At 42.5% G+C, this 18718-nt stretch overlaps 1 protein-coding gene across 1 annotated transcript; it reads right to left on the bottom strand.

The window, feature by feature from the left end:
• Nucleotides 1–12604: 12604 nt before the first annotated feature.
• Nucleotides 12605–15708, bottom strand: LOC137046339 (CD59 glycoprotein-like). Its single transcript, XM_067423503.1, has 4 exons — nt 15462–15708; nt 15260–15379; nt 14978–15088; nt 12605–14673 (listed from the first exon to the last, which is right to left on the bottom strand). The coding sequence occupies exons 1-4, from the start codon at nt 15511–15513 to the stop codon at nt 14591–14593; spliced, it is 366 nt and encodes a 121-aa protein (XP_067279604.1). The 5' UTR covers nt 15514–15708; the 3' UTR covers nt 12605–14590.
• Nucleotides 15709–18718: the final 3010 nt, after the last annotated feature.

Raw genomic sequence — 18718 nt, 5'->3', positions numbered from 1 at the left:
CCTATATAATTTATCGCATCTCTTGCTTTTAATTCGGTAAGATATCAAATACACTGCTGAACAGCAACCGCTAATATCTATAATATTTTTGTTCGATATTTTATGCAAATATAACATATTTTGTGCATCAAGTCTCCATATATTTTATGCTCTCTCTCTCTCTCTCTCTCTCTCTCTCTCTCTCTCTCTCTCTCTCTCTCTCTCTCTCTATATATATATATATATATATATATATATATATATATATATACTGTTAAAAATTTGTGGTGGTTTTTGTTGGTTTAACTTAAAAAGTAAGTAACCTGGTTGCCTTAAAATTTTGAGTTTATTGAAATTAAAAAATTGAGTTGATGCAATGAAGGAAATTAGTTTTAATAAATAGAAACTCAAAATATTTTTGTATCTGAACCACATAAAAAATTTCATAAATCATGAAAATAGCACAATTTGGCATGTTTCACTCCGTCATCAGAAATAACACACACATAATTACCCAATATGCTTACAAAATCTTTTAATAATCTTTTAATAAAGGTTGTCGAATCTCCAAAAATGTTCATTGTATTAACTCAAAATTTTAATTTCAATGAACTCAAAATTTTAAGGCAACCAGGTAACTTTTTTTCTAAATATTTTTTTACAGTGATGCTGCATTTATTTAATTAAAATTGCAGTAAAAATGTAATGCAGTGAAATAATATTCTGATGACTTTTAATTTCTTTGTTCCTCTTTTCTTCTTTTGAAATGCATGTAGCCTAAATGCAACAATAGGCAAATTACACTTATAATAATAATAATAACAACAATTATTATCATTATAAATGTTAACAATTCAAATATCAATTAATATTAATTAAAATAATAATTGTTTTAATTTATGACTATAAATGTCAGTATGTTTATCATAAAATAATTAATGAATGCTTTAAAAAAAAAGTTTTGAACATGAAGACTTTGTTTATGACTTTTTTGACAACTTAATTGATGTTATTCAGTTTGTTAGGGAAGAGCTCCAAGGCTCAGGAGCATTGCATGGATATAGATGGATGTACAGTAAATGCAAGGAAAGAGGACTTCATGTGTGCAAAGAAGATGTCCACCTCATTCTGTCCACTCTTGACCCACTGGGCACCGACATGTGAAGAAAAAGAAGACTGCACAGAAGAGCTTACTTTTCAAAAGGCCCCAACTTTCTATGGCATGTTGACTCTTATGATAAATTTGGCAGCCATTTGGCATTTGTATCAATGGGGCAATAGATGGATTCTCGAGGAGAATCCTATGGTTGAATGCATACTGCACAAGCAGTGATCCTAAAGTCATAGGAGGCTTCTTCCTTGAGACAGTAAGAAGTCTTGGTAGCTGTCCTTGAACCTTGAGAGCAGATATGGGAACAGAAAACAGCACCATAAGGGATATGCAGCGGTATAGTCGTGACATAGGGATGCTGATTCACTCGCTGGAGAAAAAAGCTTCATCTAAATAGTTTTATAACTAGTATTACTTTATCTTTATATAAAAGTACGGCCAACCAGAGAATTGAGAGCTGGTGGGGTATCCTTAGAAAAGAGTGTGTGGAACTTTGGCTTGAATATTTTCACCAAATTAAAGATGAAGCCAACTTTGATGGCAGCTTTTTGGACAAGAAACATATGTTATTCTGTTTCCTGGGCTTAATAATTAGTGAAAATCCTCTTTCTGTCCCGCTTTCCTTGCAATTTTGCCATCTAAAATAAAAGAGGGAAAAAATGTAAAAGACAATCTGCCTGGAAAAGCTTTCATTATTTCATTAAATGGTCGGTTCATGTGAGTAAATTATGACAGATTTTACATTTTTGGATTAATATTTTAATTAAATAAAAGTACACGTATTATTCATTTTATGATCATTTTCATTAGCTGATTTATTTGTAGTGACCAACAGATGGTGCAGTTTCACTTGTAGGGCCTGTTTCAGAAAAGGAGGTTAAGTGAAAACTCAGAGTATGTTAACCTGAAATAAGGCAAACCTTGGGGTTTCTGTTTCAGAATGGGAGGTATGTTTAACCCAAGGAAGCAGTGTAAGTCAAGCCTGTTTCTGAAAGAGAGCTAACTTATACTCAGTCAGTTACCAGGGTAACACACTGTGAACCTAATCTGGTCTGGAGCAGGTTGTTTTGCTGAACCCAGTGTTTCTTTCTGACTCCTTCCCCTTTTTAAAGTGCCGGGGATGTTTAAATACTAAATTCATTCATTGATGATGCATAAAGGCTTTTCATACCGAGTATTTTTTCTTAACTTATTGGCATATAATTTGAAAAGAAGAAGAAGAAGAAAAAACACTTCAATTAGCTTTTTTTCTTTCTTCCTTTATTTGCAGTGCAGGTACATTAATTCACTGTGAATATTTTTTAATCAAGAGGACATTGACAGCATTATAAAACTAGCATCCTGTAGATGAGGAGGCTGCAGTAATTTGTACACTGTAAAAAAAGGTCCCTGAAAATACAGAATAATATACTGTATTAACTTGAAGGAATTTTCCGTATTTTGATTTACGCATTGCATTGTGGGAGCAAGAACCTCAGTCGGCGGGAAACGCAGGAGAAACAAACTTCTTTACACACACGAATCGTCATTACACGCACGGGTCACCATCACGGGTTCAGTCAGATTTCGGAGTAGGATAAACCTCCTGCTTCTGTGGTAAACATTAAGAATTGTATTTTGTTTTTGTTTATTTTTTTATTTATAAATTTGTCTCACAACCTGTTTTAGAGCATTCATTTAGGATTGTATTTTAGGCGCTATCTGACCCGTCTGTCAGAACGTTGCGTTTACCGTCTCGTATGTTCACACGCAATGATTTGTCAGAAGAATCAGCCGCGATGAACAGCCGATTTGTACGGAGGCATCTGATGACCAAACTACATTGGAATTCAAGAACAGAAAAAATCAAGTAAGCCCAGAGCGGTTTGTGTTCAGACTGCGTGTTTTTAGCGAACCGTACCATAAGATGAGATCGAACCGTACCCAGACCACCTCCCGTGATGGTCTCGGCTCGGTTCGCTTTAAAGGGGTCTGAGATCGTTAGGAGTGTTCACATATGGGCCAAAAATCACGCGAACCGCGCTCAGACCCCTGAAAAGGACCAAGTGTGAAAACACCCTTAGTTACAATAAGTTGAAAATCATTAAAACATGGTACTGCTCAGATAAATATGCATGTGGATATAGCAAAACAAACAAACAAAAAAAAATGTCCTAAACCTGACATGAATGTAACTCCTTATAGGAATAAAAATTTCACAAATATAACACGTTGGATTATAGAACATTTTGTGAAAAGAGCATTAGACTGTATACACTAAATTAATATAATATACACTAAATTAAATTTATTTAATATGTTAAATGTTTGTAAAGTCATTAATCCTACACCTATGAACCTTTTATGCTTAAAGGTAACATTAACTGTTACCTGATTCAAATATATGTTTATACTTCATTTTGTAGCTGCTACCACATTCTTTTTTTGCACGTGGGACACCATGAAAATGAATATTAGTTCAATAACTTGCCGTTCTGCCAGTTTTCATCTCTGATATTATAACAATGATTAAGGATTAAATTTACGCTTGCAGTATGCAGACGTCTTTTGTTTGGTGCTGTTGCCATGGTGAATCGTAATTTCGGAGCTCCATTGATCATCATGCCTTTCACAGTCGTGGTGCACACGCTTAAAGGTCCACTGAAATCAAAATTGAAGTTCCCTTTCGGGGAACTCGAGCTGCGTCGAAACGCTGTGAGAACGCCTCTGCGTTAATGCGTCGTGAAGCGCCTGTAGAACCATTCCATCGGAAAAAAGATCGATCGTCGGCGTGATGACGTCATCGACCGGAAGCTATAAAACGTCCGTGAAAACAAACAGGAACTAGCTTCTGAGCCTTCAGCAAGCGATCTGTGTGAACCTGTCTGTCTATTTGGTGTTTTTGTCTGTCTATTATCAGAGATTTTCCACCCTTTTTGTTAAATATTTCATATATTAACAGAGAAAAGAGAAAATAAAATAGATAGAAATGGCGAGTGAGAGCAGCAATTTCAGAAAGTGTGTTCCTCCCTGCCCACGCTACATCATGGGCGGGGACACACATCTTCTCTGTGTTGCATGCTTGGGAGCGCAGCATGCCCAGGCAGCCCTCGAGGGGGCTGCTTGTGAGCACTGTGAGCGTTTACCATTAAGAACGCTGCGCTCCCGCCGGGCACTCTTCGAGGAGGGTGCCTCGGCTCGTGTTCCCCGCGGCAGAGCGGAGGCTGCAGTCGTGGGGTTCACAATTGGATGTTGCAGAGGGGTTAGAGACGGGCGCTGCCTTATCTCTGCCCTCACCTGCTCCATCCAGCGGCTCTTCTCGGGGCATGGAAGCACGCATGGCGGTTTCTTCCCCCCCGAGAGAGTCGCCGGTACTTCATCTGTCCAGCTCTGAGGAGGTGGACGTTGAAAGTATCGATACTGAAGATTCGCCACTTCAGTCCCCTGCTAGTGAAGAGCTAGTTGAGGTTTTGACGCGAGCAGTGGCCAGATTAAACATCGACTGGCCCACTGAAAGATCTGAGGCAGGAAGAAAACGTCATAGCAAGCTAGACGAACGCTTCCTGCCATCTCGCGCTTCAGAACCTCAGCGACGGGGCCTGCCGTTCTTCCACGACTTGCACACCGAGGTGGCAAGATCGTGGAGGAGACCGGCATCATATCGTGTCTTCAGCCCGCAGACTTCAGTCTATAGCAACATCAGCGGGCTGAGACAGTACGGTTATGGGGCGATGCCAAAGGTTGAAGAGACGCTTGCGAGCCATCTCTCACCTTCTTCGGCATCGTCCCTTAAGGCCCCGACTTTACCCACCAGACCATTGAAAACAACGTCAGCGTTGGTGGGTAAAGCGTACTCGGCAGCGGGTCAAGCGGCTGCATGCCTGCACACGATGGCTATCGTGCAGGCATACCAGGCTGACCTGCTGAGGGATCTGGACGGTAGTGATGCTGTGGGGGGAGATATTGTAGCTGAATTAAGATCTTCAGCCGATCTAGCTCTCCGGGCCACCAAGGAGACGGCCAGATGTGTTGGCCGCTCCATGGCAGCATTGGTGGCTACGGAGAGGCACCTATGGTTGAACCCCACAGATATCAAGGAGAGGGAGAAAGCCTTTCTGCTTGATGCGCCGCTTTCTCCTGGAGGCCTCTTCGGTGACGCAGTCCATACTGTCACCGAGAGGTTCCAGGAGTCGAAAAAGCAAGCTGCGGCGCTCAAGCAGTTCCTCCCTCTCCGAGTCCAGGTCCCTGGGGCTGCTGCTGATACCACCAAGCAGCCCAAACCGAGTACGAGCTCTTCACACAGGGCTTCACAGAAGCAGAGCGTCGCTGCCCGAGCTCCCCCTCAGCGTGGGGACGAGGGGCGGCGCTCTCAGACGAGGCCTTCGAGGGGCAGGGCTGATCTGCGGACAGTCCTGATCGCCAAGAAGGCCTCGTCGAAGCGTTCCTGACGCCAGAAGCGTCAGGACGCTGAGGGTGGTTCCCCCCGTAGGGAAACGGTGTTTACCCCTGCTAACGGTACCCGTTTCCCTACGGCACCCTCGGGGGGCCGCGCTGCCAACCCCGCCGCAATGCCGGGGCGCAGTCGGTCTCCGCGGGCCACCCGAGGGTGGTCCGCACCCCCTTCGGGGGGCCCCCGAGCAGTCAAGTCAGTCGTTCCCTGCCGGTCCGCCGCTTCAGGGCACTGTGCTTGTTGCTCAAAATACACCAGAGGCCAGCCTCGAGAGGCTGGTTCCCTTAGTAGATTGTCTAGACGAGTGGAAATGTCTATCAAACATATCTCGTTGGGTCCTGCAGATAATAGAAAGGGGGTACGCTATTCAATTCAGAAGTCGGCCACCTCCTTTCTGCGGTGTCCTACCTACAGAGGTGGGCCCGGAGCAGGCTCTGGTAATGGCACAGGAAGTAGAGACACTCCTGCAAAAAGGGGCTATAGAGAGGGTTCCCCCTCCCAGCAGGGAGTCTGGCTTTTACAGCCGTTACTTCATCGTGCCCAAGAAGGATGGGGGCTTACGCCCGATATTAGATCTGCGGCTATTGAATCGCTCGGTGGCCAAGCTCAAATTCAAGATGCTTACACTCAGACAGATTGTAGCGCAGGTCAAATCGGAGGATTGGTTTGTCACCATAGACCTCAAAGATGCGTATTTTCATGTCTCCATCCTTCCACATCACAGGAAGTTCCTGAGGTTTGCCTTCGGGGGAGAGGCATACCAATATCGTGTACTTCCCTTCGGTCTAGCACTGTCACCCCGCACGTTCACCAAGTGTGTGGATGCAGCTCTGGCGCCGCTGCGTCTACAGGGCATCCGCATACTGAACTATATCGACGACTGGCTGATTCTGGCGAATACAGAGCAGATGGCGGTTCAGCATCGAGATGCTGTTCTCGCCCACATGTCGAAGCTGGGGTTGAGGCTGAACGCCAAGAAGAGTGTGCTTTCTCCGGCTCAGAGAACCACTTTTCTAGGTGTGAACTGGGATTCGGTAATTATGCGGGCGCAATTATCGCCAACACGCATAGCATCGATCCTGGCAGCCGCCAAAGAACAGAAGCTAGGCCGAGCCGTCACTGTGAAACAGTTCCAGAAACTGTTAGGTCTCATGGCAGCAGCGTCCAACGTGATACCTTTTGGCCTACTGTACATGAGGCCACTGCAGTGGTGGCTCAAAACAAAAGGGTTCTCCCCGAGGGGAAATCCGCTCCGCACGATCAAAGTCACGCGGCGATGCCTACGTGCTCTGGTCATGTGGAAAAACCCGGGGTTTCTATCTCAGGGTCCCGTGTTGGGGGCTCATGTTCGTCGCGTAACGCTAACGACTGACGCCTCTCTCACGGGCTGGGGGGCGACCATGAGTGGTCGCTCGTCCCAGGGTCTATGGCAGGAACATCAGCGGCACTGGCACATAAATCGGCTAGAGATGCTCGCAGTGTTTCTTGCATTGAAACAGTTCTTGCCCGACCTCAGGGGCCACCATGTACTAGTCAGAACAGACAACACGTCCGTGGTGGCCTATATAAACCACCAGGGGGGTCTGAAGTCTCGTCCGTTGGACAAATTGGCACATCGGATCCTCCTGTGGGCCCAAGGGAAATTGCTGTCAATCAGGGCAGTGTATATCCCGGGGGCCCTGAATCAGGAAGCAGACAGCCTGTCGAGACAGGGGCCGAGGCCCGGGGAATGGAGACTCCACCCAGAGGTGGTGGAGCTCCTCTGGAAGGTTTATGGGAAAGCAGAGAAAGACCTGTTCGCTTCGGCGGAGAATTCTCACTGCCCGCAGTGGTTTTCTCTGACCCATCCGGCCCCTCTGGGGCTGGATGCCATGGTACAGGAGTGGCCGAGGCTGCCTCTGTACGCCTTCCCCCCGATTGTCCTGCTTCCAGGAGTTCTGGAGAGGGTACGCCGGGACGGGGCCCAGGTACTTCTAGTGGCTCCGAACTGGCCGACCCGAGTATGGTTTTCGGACCTGATATCTCTCCTGGAAGGCTCTCCGATGGAGATTCCGACCAGGAGGGATCTACTCTCTCAGGCGGGCGGGAGATTCCTGCACCCACGCCCAGAGATGTGGAAACTGTGGGCCTGGCCTCTGAGGGGGCTAGGCTCATAGAGGAAGGTCTCTCGGCCGAGGTCGTAGAGACCACCCTACACTCCAGAGCTCCGTCCACAAGGAAGCTGTACGCTTTGAAATGGAGACTTTTCTCAGCATGGTGCAGAGAACGCCAGTGGGACCCAGTTAACTGCCCGGTTGGTACAGTGCTGGAGTTCCTGCAGGAGAGGTTCTCGGCAGGGTTGACCCCCTCCACACTTAAGGTGTACGTGGCGGCCTTGGGTGCCTTCCACGTCCCTTGCAGTGGAGTGTCTTTGGGAAGACACCCTCTAATTACACGCTTCCTTCGTGGCACTTTAAGGTTGAGGCCAGTTATGCACTCGAGGGTCCCGGCATGGGACTTGGCCATTGTTCTGAGGGGCTTGTCCGGACCTCCGTTCGAACCTCTGGAGGAGGTTTCGGATAAGTTCCTCACCCTAAAAACCATCTTCCTTTTGGCCATTTCATCTCTTAAAAGGATAGGAGATATTCAGTCCCTGTCAGTAGGGCCCTCATGTCTAGAGTTTGCGCCAGGGATGGTGAAAGCATTTCTACATCCCAGGCCGGGTTATGTCCCCAAGGTTCCTACGAGCCCACGGGGCCCCATCACTCTACAAGCCTTCTGTCCTCCTCCATTTATGACGTCAGACCAGGAAAGGTTAAATCTGCTGTGTCCTGTGAGGGCACTGGATACTTATGTCCACAGAGCTGCCCTGTGGAGAAAATCCGAACAATTGTTTGTTTGCTTTGGACCCCCTAAGAAGGGGGCCCCAGTATCCAAGCAGAGGATGAGCAAGTGGGTGGTCGAGGCCATCTCACTTGCTTATGAAGCTACCGGGCAGCCATCTCCTCTGGCTGTCCGGGCGCACTCAACCAGGGGTATGGCTGCTTCTAAAGCACTCTTGTCGGGGGCTTCCCTCCACGATATCTGCAACGCGGCCGGTTGGTCGTCTCCTTCTACCTTCGTCAGGTTCTATGAACTAGACCTGGCATCTACAGTAGGGGCACAGGTACTCTCGTAACCGTGTGCGCTTCGGCTTCACACATACGAGACACTTGGTCCTATGGCGATGTGGGTATAAGCGTTCTCACAGCGTTTCGACGCAGCTCGAGTTCCCCGAAAGGGAACGTCTCAGGTTACGTATGTAACCCTAGTTCCCTGAGGGAACGAGACGCTGCGTCGCTCTGCCATACTCCCGGCGTGTCCGTGATCACTTACTTCAGGCTTTATCAGAAGTTAGTTCCTGTTTGTTTTCACGGACGTTTTATAGCTTCCGGTCGATGACGTCATCACGCCGACGATCGATCTTTTTTCCGATGGAATGGTTCTACAGGCGCTTCACGACGCATTAACGCAGAGGCGTTCTCACAGCGTTTCGACGCAGCGTCTCGTTCCCTCAGGGAACTAGGGTTACATACGTAACCTGAGACGTTTTTTAGCTTTTAGTATGACTGTGTTAACCTTAAAGTTATGAATAAGCTGGTATGTTCCAAAACTATGACAAAATTTGCATGTAGGAGATATAAGCATTTAAAATTTACAGTCTCTCATTTCCGGTAAAACGAATCTCAGATTTTGGTGACATCATCGCAGACTTCACTTTCTCGTCAAATCTTCTGTCCTATCAAAATGCTCTCTAGAATCTAAAGCCCGCCCCCTACACTGCTGAAGCTGCGGCTGAAATCGGTCAGTTGTTAACACACATTTACTAATTTCTACATGGTGAAAGGCACATAGCACACTAGATATGTGATAGGAAACCATTCAGTGTAAATATGCTTTAATTTGAGGCGAATAAAGTCTGTTTTCACGTTAGCTGCACACACCGCAGCAGCGCACACACACCAACGTCTCTGGTCTAAATTTAGACTACAGACACGAGAGCGCAGCGCAGATCATATGCGCAAGTCCGCGCAGACAACAAACATATCGTCCCATTTGAATTCTGCACAGAATGCTGATTTCAAAGCGATATGGAGGAGATTATAATGATAAACAATTAGAGGAAACTGGCTTTACCAAACAGAAAGGTCCGCTCCTGCGCTTTAGTTAAACTGTATATTAATTAAATGCTATTGGCTGTTTCAAAAAAGGGGAGGAGCTGCTAACAGCTGGAGCCGTTTCAGGGGAAATTACGTCAACACATTGAATAATGCGGCACATCCCAAAGGACTTCAGTGGGCCTTTAAATCAGAGTCAGTCTACTCAGAGTTGATTGAGCTTCGTCAGTTCAGCTGTTCTGAAACCCAAAACTCAGAGTTTCAAATCTCAGCGTAGGTCAACTCAGAGTTCAAGTTTAAACTCAGATTTGGTTGAACCTCCTTATTGTACACTCAAAAAATGACTCTTTGAATGAACATAAAAAAACATGGAAAGTATTTCCACATGATTAACTTGCTTTATTTCAGCATTATGCAATTCTGTTATTCCAATTTAATGTACTTACGTTGGGTCAACTTAATTTATTAAGGTTGATTAAACTTATTTACTATGGTTGGGCACAGCTTAATTTAATAGTGTCAGCTCAACTACACAAATTTGTTTTAATCTTGTTGTATTAATTTTTGTTAGTAGTAGTGATGTCCGGTTCGCGAACGAATCGTTCTTTTTAACCGGATCTTTATAGTGAACCGGTCGAACCAGTTCACCAAATCGAACTGAATCGTTCTAAACGGTCCGCGTCTCAAATCAGGGCTGATCCCACAAGTTACTGTAGTTATTAACTTTCTGCCAACAGTGACAGTCTCTCAAACTAGAAATAAAACTAATATCTTGAATAGATGCTGTAACTCCAATCGTTAGCTGAAGTGAGACATGTTTTGCTGAGAGATCTGATGAACTCACGAGCAGCTGATACTGAGCATGCGCGTGTAACCGAACGTACCGGTTGTCGGATCTCGGATCAGCAGTACAGAATCAAAACCGTTTCTGTCGGACACGTTCGATACTGAGAACCGATGAGCCGATGAGCTGCGCATGCGTGTTATTTGTTCAGAGGAACGAAATGCAGGTTAAGTGTATAAAACTAATCACGTTTGGAAACATCATAACAAAGTTGTCACTGTATTATTTTAAAGTTTTGGAAACAATGGATTGTAAAACGGTCAAATTAAACATTTATTTGTTTTATCAATAATGCAGGATATTTTCAGGAACAGCTTTTATCTTATTTAATTTCTAAGTCGATACAGATTTTAAAATACATGTAATCAAAACAGTAAGTTTGATATAGACTATTCAGCTTGCAGCAGTTCGCAGCTCAGCACCGTGCTCAGCACACACACACACACACACACACACACACACACACACACACACACACACACACACACACACACACACACACACACACACACACACACACACACACACACACTGATACAGCGGTTCTCGAGTCAGATCGACCGGTTGCAACGGATCACCGGTACAGAATCGAGAACCGTTTCTATCGGACACGTTCGATCTTTCGGACATGTTCGATTCTGAGAACCAGTGAGCTGAGATACTGAGCATGCGTGAGAGCGTCGTAACCGAACTGTTTCTCTCGGACTGGGACAGCTGATGCTGATAATACATGAGCCCGGGTGAACACTGAGGATTTGTGTAAGTAAGTAGGCCTATTATATGTCAATGTACGTTTATTTAATCCGTGTAAAACATCAGTGTTTGCACGACAGTGACAGTCTCTCAAACTAGAAATAAAACTAATATCTTGAAGTAAGTTAGATGTTGTAACAATTGATCAGTTCGATTTGGTGAACTGTATTTAGTGCTGTTGCAAAACATAAATGAAAAAATGTTTCCAAGATGATGATGATGTCAATAATAATTATTACTATACTTAGTTTTGATTACAAATACTTTATAGGAATGTGTTTGAATGTATTTTCATCCGCCGGGATGATAGAAATGACGTCATTACGTAAAGACGTAAAAGAACCGGTGATCCGGTTTTTTTAACCGGATCATGGAAACGAACTGTCCGAAAGAACCGGTTCGCGGAAAAGAACCGAACTTCCCATCACTAGTTAGTAGTATTGACTAAATTATTTTATGTCAATCCATTTAGAAAAAGTAGGATAGAGAGGGATAGAACTGATGCCCATATGTATTCTATGGGAGCTGCATCACATGAATTAGTTTTCTTTATTTCTATAAAAACTAGCACAGTTTCAGTTTCAGAACAGCACAGCTTAACCACAAGATCTACACTTCACGATAATGGTAACCTCAAAAAAAATTTACACAACATAACACTTTTTGATGTCAAATATAACTGTCAAATAAAACATAAAACATGAACAGGTCTTTCCCTTCACTAAAAAACACATTAAACAGCACTTCATTTCAGCATTTACTCTCCTGAGACATCCCAAAGCATGCTGGGAAATAGAAATACACCGCCCAGTTCAGTCAGCGCAACATAAATGATTCATGTAGTCTCAACACAAATGGTTTAGGTTAACTTTTTTTTATTTCATTTAACCTAATAAAATCAAGTAAAATGACACTTAAGTAAAAAACTAAAGATTTGTGTTGTTTCAGCTTATTTTATTTAAATAAACTCAGCAAACAGCTAGAATAATTTTTTTGAATGTAACGGGCCCCTGCTTTTCAAGTTACTCATGCTAAATTATGAAATTATATTTTCTGCCACTAAAACATTTTTATAAATTAATTTACTATATATGTAAAGCTGAGCTGTCTTGTGTAGGGTATTCTCACAAAAATGCGTAATAGTAGTGTGCAATGTCGTGGAATGTATACGCCAAAACTCATTTTGGCGTGTCTATGGCACGCCGTTTTTCGCGTGCATATGATACGCATTTTATGGCGTATTATACATACGAACCCCCCACCCCACCACCCTAAACCTACCCAAAAGCGTGTCATATATACGCCCCACTACCCTAAACCTACCCAAGCGCGTGTCATATATACGCCCCACTACCCTAAACCTACCCAAGCGCGTGTCATATATACGCCCCACCACCCTAAACCTACCCAAGCGCGTGTCATATATACGCCATAAAGTGCGTATCATATGCACGCGAAAAACAGCGTATCAGAAGCACGCCAAAATGAGTTTTGGCGTATACATTCCACGACATTGCACACTCTGACTATTTATACGCATTTATGTGTGATCGGGTTGGCTACGTGATCTTTACTCAAACTGCAATAGGAAATATACGGCATAGCCTACTTTGTTTAGACAAGTGACTGACAACCTAAGTAAGTTTGTTTTGTGTTGTCAGAGTTATGCATGTAAGGCTTCACTGGTGGATGTTATAGGCCTATTAACTTTGCATTCAGCCAGAGAGCAAATAATGACGACATAACCTGCAGGCTGCATTATTGGTTTGGTATTGCGTTTTACCTTCTCCTCTCAAAACGCTGAAAGAGTGGCATCATCCAACTCTCTATCGTTTTTGAGAAAGTTCAGGAAATTCTCCATTTTGTAAAATAAAGATGACTTATTAACAATATACATCGCACCAGGTGGCCTGGTTGAATCTGCCACAAAGATTGGAGGCGGGGCCACAAATCTGTGAGTACAGTTTTTACAAATCCGTGCGCACGGATTGCGAATTTGTGGGAACGGATTTAAAAACTATGGGTACGGTTTGCAAAATCTGAGCGCACGGATTGAAAATTCGTGGGTACGGTTTATTAATCCATGGGCACGATTTGTTAAACCGAGGGAACAGTTTAAGAATTCATGATCATGGTTTATAAACTGAGGGAACGGATTGCAAAACCATTGGCACAGATTTTTTTTTCTTTCTCTCCTATAGGGGACATGCGGGGCTCCATAAATTCGACAGTACCATCTGATCTCACTCAGTGATTGTAGGCTATGCAGAACCATGCAGGAAATGGGGGGAGATATTTTTTTTGTCAGAAATGCAGAAATAAGACATCGTTTTGTTTTATTTGTTACTCTGGTAGGTTATACATTTACAATTTATATTTCATTACGACTAGTATTGTTACTACTAATAAAACCGATCCCAAAAGTTCATGGGCCCTTAGAATCATACAGGATAATCTTATATTACCATAAACTTTTATATATCAAAAGCTCAAGGGAAAGTTGATTTCTCAATTCATCACCCCTTTAACAATACATCCCCTAATTCTGCTCACCTGTCTCCTCATCCTTATATAAAACTTTGCTCTGACCTAATCTAATTACTTATCAGATCCTGACATTCAAAGTCGCTATAACATTTTGAATAGGTTCCCTCTAGCGGATAGAGTGCAGCTTTAACCTAACAAACTGAATGCATCCGTCCTTTCCTCAAACTGCTTGTCCTGATAGGCTGTGATTTTGGAGCTGATTCGAAAACTCTGTTGGCCAGTCCATCCCAGACAAACTAGGCCTACATAATAATACATAAATGAAATGCAACAAATTTTTATTTGTAAATGCTGGACTGCTAAACGAATGATATCTGCAACCGGTTCGATCACATGGACAATGGATAAAAGTTAAATGTCTTCATTGTGAATATATGCAGTTTTGAGTCATATAATTTCTAAGCATTTCAACTTTTGATTTAAACCTTATTATTGAACTAACTAATTGAACAACCAAAAGAAACCAAATTTCCAGTCACTCCTGTTGTTTTAATGTATTTACATTCTAAAATAACTTTTATTTTATGCATAGGAAAGATATACATCTGTTAGTGCTGATGCAGTATTTTGTTTAATATTAATTAATATTAATTTAAGCTTATACTTCACCGAATAAAGCTTTTTTGTTGCTCTTCTGTTCTTTGATTTAAGGAACTGTTCCTTAAACCAAAGAACAGAAGAGCAACAAACAAGTTTTATTCAGTAAAGTGTGCGTCAGAAGTAGCGACGCCTCAGATTGCGTCTCTCATTCGCTGGTTTTTGCTGTAGAATCTGAAGTGCAGAATCTGGGCTCAATGAAACAGGAAGTAGAAGAGCAGAGGAGAGAAGAGCAAAGGAAAGACGATCTGAAGGAAGCTTCCCTTAGACACTCCATCTAATAAAGAAAATGATAAACATTAGTATTAACCAAACTGATAATGATAGTGATTAAAATGGCATGTTCATTGTTGATCAAAAACAATAAAACCTCTTTGACAACACTTGAGTAATTCATAAGATTCTCCTTTTCATGCTGTTCAAGTTTTACACTGTTTTTGTCTACTCTATATTGTGCTACTTATGAATAATCACTCATTTATTATTATTGCTTGTTTAAATTGAATTGTATTAAAATTTGTATCATTTCCTCATTTTAAGTTACTGTGGATAAAATCAAACAGTCAAATAAAGGCCAATACCTCCTGCATTGCAAAGGTCAGTCTCACAGCAGTGGACAGACAGTGTCCCTTCAGCTATCTTTTGTGTCCCTGCTTTACATTGCTCTGCACATGCTTTAGTTGTTAAGGAACCTGCAGCAACAACAACAAAACAAAAAAAAGACAAATGATTAAAATAGGATAATAAAACTAATCTAATTGAACTGCAATTATGTGAAAAGATCAACAAATATACTTTATCTCCAGCGCTATCATTTTCAGTAAATTATGACAGCAGATTTATACAGATCACACTGGACTTACCACCTGATTGTTCCACTATACTGCTTGCACATTTAGAAAATCCAACTGGACATGTCTCCACTTTTGTTTTACAGGAACTTGTCGAATCAGGCATGCACGAGTAACACTTGAGAGAATATCCTTAAAGACAGAGAGAGACATTGAGTTACCGCTCTACAGTATATGTATCAAATAATACACTCAATACTTGCTGTTTTTGTACCTCCAGTGAGAAAAACGAACAGAAGAACAACAGACACTCGCAGATCCATCATGTGTCAGGAACAGAATGAAATAACTGTGTTTCCAGGCATCCTGTTATCTCTGTTCAGAAATGGGGGTTTGTGTTTGTTGAGAAATCGTGTGAATTCCACAAGGCTATATGACCGTTAGCACGCCATCCGTGAATCATGACAAAGCAGAATGAATTGGCTTATTTCTCCATTTTCCTCTAAATGAGCTACAGGCAGCTGATTTCACATGCTCAGTTAGCCCAGCTTCCTTCCTGGAAGAAAGCAGTCACATCACCAATCCTTCTGCAAAAAATACATTTTAAGTTTCAAAAAGTACATTTTGTTTGTCACAGTCTAAAATGTTTGAGTGAAGCATTGTAAAGTCATATTTTAATCAGTGTTTTTTTTAGCTTCTAAAATGCATATGTGTCAAAGCTGTTGTGTCAAGCTAACACGTTTCATCATGACTGACTTCCCTTATCACAACATTGATGTAAAACTTTGTCATAACATAGCAGAATTAATTTTATGTACAGTATTAATAAAGAACCCCTTCTAACAGTCAGATAAGGGTTTCCCTCTGTTCTGATGTTGTTGACTTTTTTTTTTTTATTGTACCCTTGGGGAAATTTGTTTGCAATTGTTTCCACATGCGTAATCACAACACAAACAAACACACATAATACACAGAAAAACAGTATACAATAAGAAATAAAATAAAAAAAAACCGACATCACTGAGACCAGCTCAGTACTCAGTACAAAAGTACTATTTTTCATTTAAAAGTTTAACTGCTTGTGGCATGAAAGATTTTTTCCCCCTATTTTTAAAAAAACACTGGTATTCTAAATCTGCGACCTGATGGTAGTCTCTCAAACTCATTAAACAGAGGATGCCTATTATCCAATGTCATTTTCATTGCTTTATTCCGACATCTTGTTTGATATATTTGTTCTAAGCCTGACAGAGGAATGCCAGTTAGCTTACTTGCAGTACTTACAACTTTCCTAAGTGAACTCTTTAGCACAACTGAGAGATTCCCATACCAGAAGGTAATACAAAAAGTCAAAACACTTTCAATAAATGTGTTTGTTGATGTTATCAGCAAACACGCTGAAGCATAAAGGCAAGACACTGAGTCTGAGGCAAAAGCTTTTGCCACATAACCTTTACAAGAATACATAATTCAACATTCACTTAAATACACGGTTACATTCAATTACACACAGTTTAGTAAGCTTTCGCAGAACTATTATTACATTTCAGTGTGTTGATTTTGATTTAAAAAATATATATTTCGTAATAATTTACCAAAACCTGGTTGTTACTTGAAATGTTGAAACTGTTGTTGAAATGTTGTTACTTCCTGTAAAAAATGATGTTAAAGTTAAAGAATTATTTTATTATATTGTAATGAATGTTGAAACTTCTCCTGTGGTCTGTTGCAACCATCCCCGGCGTATTATAATATCTGACATGGTCAAATATACAGTGAGGAAAATAAGTATTTGAACACCCTGCTATTTTGCAAGTTCTCCCACTTGGAAATCATGGAGGGGTCTGAAATTTTCATCGTAGGTGCATGTCCACTGTGAGGGACATAATCTAAAAAAATAAATCCAGAAATCACAATGTATGTGTGATAAAGTTCGTGTGTGGGAAGGAAGAGGACACGGGGGTCAGCTGGACTGCTGACGCTATTTTATTTCTTTAACTCAAAACACAGCAAGCACCCTCAGGCGTGTGACTTTTTCTCAATACTCTTTGACAATAACACTTCCGGGTCACAGCACTTACGGCTTCCGGGTCAACTCAGTCTCTATCGGGGATGCGCGTCAGCAGTCCGTCTCTCTCTCCCAGGCTTCCGGTTCCACAGGCGTTTTATCCTCTCCCCACGCCCATTGCTGGAACAAGATACAGGTGTTATTAATCTGCGTCCAACCCACTCACTTACCGCTTATCCCGCGGCTCACTCTCCCGCTGCAGACCTCGCTGAACCACGCCCCCCTTGCCACAGTATGATTTTTAACTATTTATTTGTATGATACAGCTGCAAATAAGTATTTGAACACCTGAGAAAATCAATATTAATATTTGGTACAGTAGCCTTTGTTTGCAATTACAGAGGTCAAACATTTCCTGTAGTTTTTCACCAGGTTTGCACACACTGCAGGAGGGATTTCGGCCCACTCCTCCACAGATCTTCTCTAGATCAGTCAGGTTTCTGGCCTGTCACTGAGAAACATGGAGTTTGAGCTCCCTCCAAATATTCACTATTGGGTTTAGGTCTGGGGACTGGCTAGGCCACGCCAGAACCTTGATATGCTTCTTACAGAGCCACTCCTTGGTTATCCTGGCTGTGTGCTTTGGGTCATTATCATGTTGGAAGACCCAGCCTCGACCCATCTTCAATGCTCTATCTGAGGGAAGGAGCTTGTTCCCCAAAATCTCACAATAGATGGCCCCGGTCATCCTCTCCTTAATACAGTGCAGTCGTCCTGTCCCATGTGCAGAAAAACACCCCCAAAGCATGATGCTTCCACCCCCATGCTTCACAGTAGGGATGCTGTTCTTGGGATGGTACTCATCATTCTTCTTCATCCAAACACGTTTAGTGGAATTATGACCAAAAAGTTATATTTTGGTCTCATCTGACAACATGACATTCTCCTATGACTCCTCTGGATCATCCAAATGGTCATTGGCAAACTTAATACGGGCCTGGACTTGTGCTGGTTTAAGCAGGGGAACCTTCCATGCCATGCATGATTTCAAACCATGACATCTTATTGTATTACCAACAGTAACCTTGGAAACAGTGGTCCCAGCTCTTTTCAGGTCATTGTCCAGCTTCTTCCGTGTAGTTCTGGGCTGATTTCTCACCTTTCTTAGGATCATTGAGACCCCACGAGGTGAGATCTTGCATGGAGCCCCAGTCCAAGGGAGATTGACAGTCATGTTTTGCTTCTTCCATTTTCTAATGATTGCTCCTTTGATTGAACAGTGGACCTTTTTTCACCAAGCTGCTTGGTAATTTCCCCATAGCCTTTTCCAGCCTATGCAGCTAACGAGCTCTAACAGGTGCATCTAATTTAGGGTAATAAATGGAGTGGAGGTGGACATTTTAAAGGCAGACTAACAGGTCTTTGAGGGTCAGAGTTCTAGCCGGTAGACAGGGGTTCAAATACTTATTTGCAGCTGTATCATACAAATAAATAGTTTAAAAAAAGCATATATTGTGATTTCT

Source organism: Pseudorasbora parva, chromosome 18, assembly GCF_024679245.1.
Source record: "Pseudorasbora parva isolate DD20220531a chromosome 18, ASM2467924v1, whole genome shotgun sequence".
NCBI lineage: Eukaryota > Metazoa > Chordata > Actinopteri > Cypriniformes > Gobionidae > Pseudorasbora > Pseudorasbora parva.
This window is presented reverse-complemented; position numbering and strand designations above follow the sequence as displayed.